This window comes from Zea mays, chromosome 1 (genome assembly GCF_902167145.1).
Source record: "Zea mays cultivar B73 chromosome 1, Zm-B73-REFERENCE-NAM-5.0, whole genome shotgun sequence".
In the NCBI taxonomy this organism is placed as follows: domain Eukaryota; kingdom Viridiplantae; phylum Streptophyta; class Magnoliopsida; order Poales; family Poaceae; genus Zea; species Zea mays.
Window position 1 is genome coordinate 225,635,744 of NC_050096.1, and position 8,607 is coordinate 225,644,350.

An 8,607-nucleotide genomic window follows, 5' to 3' on the forward strand; every position below is an offset into this window, starting at 1 on the left:
CAACAACAACACCAACATGGCTAGCCGCCTAGCTACCTCGCTACCTCTCCCACACGCTTAGGGAAAGAAGCTAGCTGTCCCTCTCTGCAAGGTTCACCCTTGCATGCTCAGGAAGGGTTTGGTTGCTCCCTTTGCCATGCACGCTTGCCTGCTTAGGCTTTCTTTACTTGCGAGCTCGAGATGGCGTTGGGCGCTTTAGGAGCCGACTGTGAAGCATACCGGCCACGAAGAAGAACATGGAAGATGAAGGAATCGACGATGAGAATAACAAGGACCGACGATGAGATAACAGGGACCGCGATCGGCGATGAATCCATTTTGATAGTTATAGAAGGGTAAAAGGACAATACAAATGTACAGTATAAGCACTATCATAGGTAATTGACACGGACCAAATTCTCTAATTGAATAATAGCAACCATCAGATATCATGAATTATAATGGTATATTAGAATACTAAATTTTTATAATGATATATATGTGAGAAACTCAAAGAGAGAGAGAGAGAGCGCGGGTTGCGCCAGATATCATGAATTAGCTAGTATATTAGAATACTAATTTTTTATAATGGTATATATGTTTGAAACTCTAAGAGAGAGCGCGAGTTCTGGCGTAACGCTATCTTAACTGTTGTTGGTGACTAGAGAGGCGTGATACCTATTTTTGGTTTCTATAAAAGATGTGACATGTGAGCTTTAGGCTATTTTTAATAATAATATGTAAATAAGAGTGTAAAATACTGTTTTATATTATAGATGTATTTATTGAAGGGTGAAGTTTGTAACTGAGAGGTGAAACCGACGGATGAGATAGGGAGACTGCTCGATATTCAATTCAACGCACACTGCCACTAGGGCCTTCAGTTCAGCTACATCAGTCAATCCACACACGACACCCCGCACAGCCACACGCGGCCGCGCTGGGAACGAGACTTGGTCGCAGTCGCTCCCGGCTCACGGCTCCTTGCTGCACGCCGTATGCTGTCGCCCGCACCACAAGTCCACGACCAGCACTCCCTTCATAGACCCCCCTCCGGCGAATCCCTCACCAATCCAGCGTTCACACGTCCTTCTTGCTTCAGTCCACTCCAAGGTAAGCCCCAAACCCTAACTTATCTCCGTTTCCGGTGGCATTCGATTTGGGCAGCTAGGGTTCTGTAAAGTTGTTGGATATGGTTAGATCAGGTGGAAGATGCCCAATTTCAGCCACTGGCTATTGAATTTGAGAGACATGGTTACTTGTGCTCTCTACTAGATATTCCGGCCGATTTGTCCTTTTTTTAAAAGCATCAATACGGATTCGATATTTTTTTGAAGCAAATTACTGATTTGAGATTGTTGTTGTACTTTTACAACTTGCTAACGTGACTTTGTATGCTCAACTCACGTATATAGGTTAGGTGGACAATATGTCAAGCTCTAACCAGATGTGTTCTGATGGCAAGTTTGGGAGAGGTAAGCTTTTTGGTTCTTTTCAATTCGTCTTCCTTTCAACTAAGAAAGGAAATACTATAGCGTTCCAAGCTATCTTTTGATGTAGTATGTTGCGTAAATATCCCAAATGGTTAAGTTTGGAACTGCTTTTGATACAGACATAGAATTATGGATATTTTGATTTATGATCAAGACATAAATTGACTTGTGGATTTTTGCAAATGTTTCAGTGACAGTGTTCTTGCTGAGGCTATTTCTTGTTATGTTTTTGCTCTTGCTATCCTCTATATCCTCTATTGCACTATTAGTTTTGATTGTACCTTTTGACAATGCCATGTGGAATTTCTAAGTAATTTGACTTAACACAATCAACTTTGTACTTTAATTTTGCAACCCTTGTGGCATTTGCATTGGACCTAGTCTAGGAGACCTTGATATAATGCACCTTTTTGATACAGCTAATTAGGGCAACCAATTGTGAATGAAAACTTGAAAAGTACACCTTAATAAGCAATTAATGCAGGTCTGTTGCCAGCCATAAATATTGTGAAAATACATCTTAGGTAAAAAAACCTTATGGTCCAACGTAGGTTTACTGCGCAACAAAAATAAGGGGCAGACCCACTGCCGGAGGCTCCCACATGGTTGGGGTATGGAGAAGGGATAAACTGAGGAAAAACCTCTCTCTCTCTCCCCCTGCAAATGCGGAGAGGCTGCTTCGAACTCGTGACCTAGTGACTGAGTGAGACAGCTCTCACCACTGTAACAGGCATGCCTTCTGTGGCAATAATAAGGAATAAAAGAACTTTCTCTTGTCTCCATCCGGTTCCATTTGGCTGTTGTGTTGACCCCCTTACCAGGACTATACACGGAGCCAAATAAGATGAAGGTCACAGGGGTGTGCTACAGCTCAGTGAAGGGCCAGACACCACAAGATCGCTGAATTTGGCTGTGGTGTAGATAGAGACACTAGAGACTTGACCTAGGTAATGGTGGCACCTCCTGATCCGACTCCTTGAAGCTCGATGTGGTTGGTGGGGAGGTCAATCTGGTGACAAGGACCTTCACTCAACTGGAGAGTAGCTCAATCTGGCAGCCAAGAGCTCGATTATTTTGTAGCATTTCTGATTGTGGTGGAGGGGTGTCAGCCATGAAGTATGGGAGCAGGGAAGAGGTGCCTATTTAGGGAAATCGCTGGTAAGGGAATGTGAACATGAAGAGGACCTCTACTGGGGAGCGGAAGCAGAGTGGCCTTTGCTATGATGGGAAGATGAACGCCATAGGGTGTGTTTCGTTTGTCTGCCCCACTCATTCTGCATGGATGAGCCATATAAAGCTGAGCGAGAAGTCTGAAGTCTGTTTGGTTGGCTGCATGCCTGGATGAGCAGATACAATTGCATGAGTGCATACAGGCTGGTGGAATACACCAAAATCGAGCTTCACTGTCGAGCCAGGCTGAGTGGGTACAGTATAAAGGTGATGGGCCCACGTGTCAGTCTTGCAGGTTAGAGAGGTTGCATCTGCCTCATGCAGGCAACCAAACAACATCTTCGTTTTTTTTCATCCGCTCATGCAACCCCCTCACCAAACACCTTTTCTGAAATACGGTTCCACTCAGTCTGCATTCCCTCAGCCTGGATATATGATGCAAACCCCATACACCAGCCAAACACACCCATAGCTGCAGAAAATGGGAGGGATGATTGGAGCTATAGGTTTTGTTTTCTACTATATTATGCCTTGTGACCTGCCAACAACCTTTTTTGAGTGATACAAGTTGTGACAGGGAGGAGGTAATAAAGCTCACTTTATCAGGTGGCCCACCCCTATGGTCATATTGACCGTAAGTATTGTGCATGTCCTTGGGGAATTAGGTGTTGATCTTTGACTCTGGCACCATGTATGCTGCTCGTATCTTGGTGTTGATTTGTTAAGTTCACAAGTAGCATATGCCTGTAATGATATTAGATGTTCTATGTAGTATAGCAGTGTACAAAGTACAAACTAGGGCTAGCTTGTTGACATCTTTACTTCCTAGGGCAAATATACTTGTTTCAATTAAGTCTCTTTTGTTTATGATGCACAAAGCATCACCTTTTTCCAGTCTTGGACTCTGAGAGCCTGGATCCTTGTTATTCATTGCAATTGCTAATTCTATTTCCCAGAGTAGATACTCACCCACCATGATATCTTTCGGTATTTCAGGTCCTCGGGAGCTTAGTGGTGCTGTGGACTTAATTAGTCGCTACAAGCTGCTGAATCATCATAGTTTCTTTTGCAAGAAGCCTTTGCCATTGGCAATTTCAGATACAAATTACCTTAACAATGTTGTGGGTGACACAGAAATTCGTAAGGGGGAAGGGATGGAGTTGGACCAACTCTTTCAGAACTCATGTTCAAGTGAGAAGACTGCTTACATTCAGCCATTTGACATGGAAACACTAGGACAAGCATTTCAGCTGCGAGAAACTGCACCAGTAGACTTGCCTTCTGTAAGATAATGACTGGTTAGAATATTTTGTCTTTGATTATATTGACTCTTATTACTGAAGTAATCTGTACTCAAAACAGGCTGAAAAAGGTACACCAACCATATCTGGGAAATCCAAGGTCAAGTCCAAGGATAAAGTGAAGAAACATAAGAAACACAAAGAGAAAGATAGAGACAAGGAGAAGGAGCAGAAGAAACACAAACATCGGCATAAAGATCGGAGTAAAGATAAAGATAAAGATAAGGACAAAGACAAAGAAAAGAAAAAGGACAAGAGTGGGAATCATGATTTAGGTGGTGATCATTCCAAGAAACATGAGAAGGTTACCTGATCTATCCTATTTATTTTACATATGAGCTTGTCTGAACTAAGGATTCCTATGCTCTAATATTCTCCATTTATTATTTCAGAAGAGAAAGCAAGAAGTAACTGGAAGTTCAGCAAATGTCCAAAATCACAAGAAAAGTACTGCATCCTATATATTGTTTTTATCATATTTCCATAATTAAAATAAAATATTTCCTAATATTGCGATTTTGTTGTTGAACATTCCTTGTTTGTTTATGACAGCACAAAAGCACAAAATTCAGTGAAATTTATGATGGACTTCGTTAATTGTCAGCAGTGCATGTTTCTATTTTAGTTCAACTCCATTTATGTTGTTAATGAGTGGCTCTGAAGTGTTCCTTTTCCATATCTTTTCTGGCAAAGGTATGTGCTTCTTGATCTCTTGTACTCTATTTGTTAATTTATTTGGATATGCTTAATTTTGTGCTATATATAACTTTATTTGCATGACTTTTGGCATCTTATTCTTCATGTGGTGCCATATACTTCCATTTTTTTGAGTGGCTTTATATGACTTTATTTGCTTCATTTGCATGACTTTATATAACTTTATTTGCATGACCAGTTATGCTTCATTTGGAGTTTGACATACATTAACTAGTCAGTACATGGTATGCTATTCTAATAAAAATAAGATGATTATTCATTATGGGTATTTTCTCAAAGAAAACCCAGAAAACAGAGTTAGATGATGGGAGATCTGGAAATGAAGAGATGATAGCTGTGCAAAATAACAAAAATCGGTGCCATCGATTCTTTCTTTTTCCCTTGGATGTGGAGTTGTGCATCATTAATTCACTATATTAAGAAGAGTAAACTCCACTGGGGGTCCTCAAACTTGTTTTGCTGTGCCATCCCAACCTATGAACTCCTAGATCGACCATTTTCCACAATCTCTATTTGGGTCTCAGATCCAGTAAAATGGGTCTAGCGTCCGTATACTGTTTTGGCATACTGACATGTGGGTCTAGCCCATTCTCCTCTCTTCGGCATGGATTGGGGAGGCGCACATGTGGCTTGGGAAGGTGTGGCTAGGGGCTCAGGTGTCGTGGCCCTGCCACTGTTTAGCTCAGGGGAGAGGAGGGGGCATGGACACAGGCAAAGCTGTAGCAACGACAAGGAGCTACTGGCGGCGGCACAGAGAACTTGGAGTTGTAGTTCGTGAACTGGGGCACTGTTGGGCGGCTGATCCACATCCGGCCGTCCATGACTGTTTCGTCGACCGGTCCGCATGCAACAAAAACGAGATTTGCCGGTGCCTCACATGGTTCAGCTTTGGCTTCATCATTGGCGTCGACATCTTCATGCTCACTGAGTTCACTGTTGAGATCTCCATGAGCAGTGGCCATGCTTATTAAGGCGTCGCTGAAGCGTTAAGGCGCGCTTGGATGGCAAGGCGTCCTGCTCGCCTTGCCCACGGACGTAAGGCGTGGCGGCGGAGGTCGCAGGGGTGTGGCGGTGGAGGTCGCAGGCGCGCGGCGGTCGCAGACGCGCAAGCGCGTGGGCCGCGCTTGGGGCACGCCGGCCGGTGTGCGGAGGACTGGAGGCGCACAGGCCGCGTGCCAAGCGCTGTGGGGGAGGGAGCGGGAGTCGTCGGCGGCTGTGCCTATGCGAGAGTAGCGGCAGCTGTGCCTATGTGGGAGTAGTGAAAAAGTTAGGGCACTTGTGTTTGTGGTTGATGGTCTTCTAGATGGGCCACCAAATAAAAGTCCATACCGTTCTTTTTTCCTTCTCTTTTCTGTTTCCTTTTTTGCACAATATATGAATTAATGGGCTTCTAGATGGACGTTCAGAACCTAAATTTTGTGTGCAAGTATATTATATTATATATTTCTATAAACACCTCACTTAACTCTCTATATTTTTCTATCTTTATATATTTTATATAGGAGTAAGGCGTCGCCTCGCCTTATGCCTAAAAAGGGGTCGCTCCTCTTAAGTCGCCTTATCGCGTTTGGTTGGATGTACAAGGAGGGATGAAATGAGGCGGCCACATTTTCTATAGTGTTTGGATGGAGAGTAAGCGGGGGCGAGGTGAACGCCGGAGTGATTTTTGGGGGCGGCGTGATCTAAAAAATCGAGTGGATGGTGTCGCCCCCAACTCAAATCCTACTTTGACCTCAAACCAAACACGCCATTAATAACTATGGCAGTGGCTTCTTTGCGTACCTGTTTGAATCCCCTGGTCATCATCAGCGCCGGCTTCCATGCCCATCGAGTGCAACGATGACGGTTGCTTTGATTCAGGCGTGCAGCCAGGGGCACAACCCACTCAGCGAGGGTGACTCCAGCACATTTCCCCTGCCAGAGCAGCCCACACCATATTGGCATGCATGATGTGTGCCCACTGAAGCCTCGCCGACACGTGGCCTCTGAGCAACCTCAAGCTGAGGAGCTGTGGTGGAGCCGCCGGCACCCGTGGTTCAGCTTGGGAGAGAGCAGACTTGGAGCTCAGGGAAAAGAGGAGAGAGGTTAAGCTCATGTCAGTGTGCCACATCAGCATACAAGCAAGGTTACCTGCTTGGACTTGCTCTTAGAACCAAACAGAGATTGAGGATCTAAATGGAGTAGAATGGACGATTTGTGAGTTCAAGGACAGATGGCAGAATCAAACAAGCTTGTGCACTTCCATTGGACCTCCACGAGGCTATCTCTAGCATCTTACTCATCTTCATCTCACATTTCAAAATTTATTGTGTAAACAGCGCAGTCTATAATGCAAAACAGTGTTTTGCACAGCCAATGCACGATCTGCTGGCTATAGTCCAAGTCCTGTTTGTTGTTTCCTTCCAGGATTATATAATCCAGCTTATAGATTATATAAGCACCTAATGATCTGCTTATGGATTATCATAATCTAGTTATCTAGATTATATAGTCTACTTAATAATCTGTGTTGTTTGTTTGACTTTTAACTTATTTAAGCTGAATTATATAATCTGGAGGGTAAAAAAGAGTAGCCTTAGAATACTCAATTACTCATACAAGCATGTCACGATATGGTTCGTACAAGAGGATTGACCAAAGAAAGAAACTGCGGCCAATGACCTATAAGCAGAACAATTAGGCTAAATGCTACTGAGGACTTTGTCACCTGCCTCCCCACAATTTGGCCTCATCCCTAATGTTCTGCATAACATCTTTGACATTTGGAAGCTCCCTAAAAAACATATATTTTTATGCCTCAAAATTTTGCACTTCGCTGTTTTTATATTAAATTTCTCTGCACTCATGGTTTTATGGTCTTTCTTTCCAAGAGTTGCTTTGGCTACATCGTTATCATTGAAATAGTGCAATGAATTTTTAAATGCTCAAGAATTATTATGATTTGAATCTTTATCTCGGGGTAAAAGCATACTATTTTTGTTTTTGGTGTATCACCTGGCCAATCTAACAACACATGTTTTATGTTACAGACGCAGTTATCACAGATGGAAAATATTTAATACTACGACTGCTACAGAGGAAACAAGATACCTGTACTGATGGAATATGAGTCGTGTATTATTCCTTGGGAACTTGAACTTATCATATGGAGTTGTAAATTATTTTGTCATTTCGACTTATGTTCACTTCATCATTGCCTTGTATGATCATGTAATTCAGAGACCGCAGAGCAAAGGTGGGCTGGGGCTTAGGGCTTATTTGGAAACAAAGTATTTTAAAACTATAGTTTTGGAATAATATGGTTTTAAGATGTTATGACATAATCGTAGTATATTTTACATGACTCTTAACAATACATTTGTAGACAAAGTATCTTAAACTGTGATATTTAGTATACATGTGCAATGTTAGTTATAGGCAAAAACTTTTGGTTGGCGTGAAGTTTCAAGTATCATGGTATCTACAAAACCATGGTATTTAAAACAGTGTTTTTTATAATGTAGTCAAACATTTTTTGGCAAAAATATTATGGTATTATCTAATACTATGATTTTTCTTAAAACTTTAAAAATACTTTGCTTCCAAACACCTCCTTACATGTGGGTATAGGACTTTTTTTATATTTAAGATTATTTTGGCAACTCTATTTTAAGAGATATTTATTTATTAAGAGAAAATAAACTAATTTTTCTTAGGAAAATACAAACGCTTTGGAAACATGGGGTTGCCAAAGCCAAACTAGCCCTGACAGGGCAACACCACATAAATTGTCCATGATCCAGAAAACTAGATAAATTGTCTATGATCCAGAAAACTTGTGTTTGTTGTATGGGTCAATTTGAAGACCGTGGCGTCCCAAGTTGCAGGAGTAGGCGTGGAAATGGAAACGGTAATTTTCAAATATCAGGAATCCTTTTTAAAGTTTTATCGAAATTTAGGTCTAAACG

The 8,607-nt window shown here is 42.1% G+C and overlaps 1 protein-coding gene across 1 annotated transcript; it reads left to right on the forward strand.

Annotated features, from left to right (window-relative positions):
• Positions 1–926: 926 nt before the first annotated feature.
• LOC100193607 (uncharacterized) lies at positions 927–8,014 on the forward strand. Its single transcript, NM_001138709.1, has 7 exons — positions 927–1,092; positions 1,395–1,454; positions 3,639–3,925; positions 4,005–4,247; positions 4,336–4,390; positions 4,496–4,636; positions 7,690–8,014. The coding sequence occupies exons 2-6, from the start codon at positions 1,409–1,411 to the stop codon at positions 4,516–4,518; spliced, it is 654 nt and encodes a 217-aa protein (NP_001132181.1). The 5' UTR covers positions 927–1,092; positions 1,395–1,408; the 3' UTR covers positions 4,519–4,636; positions 7,690–8,014.
• Positions 8,015–8,607: the final 593 nt, after the last annotated feature.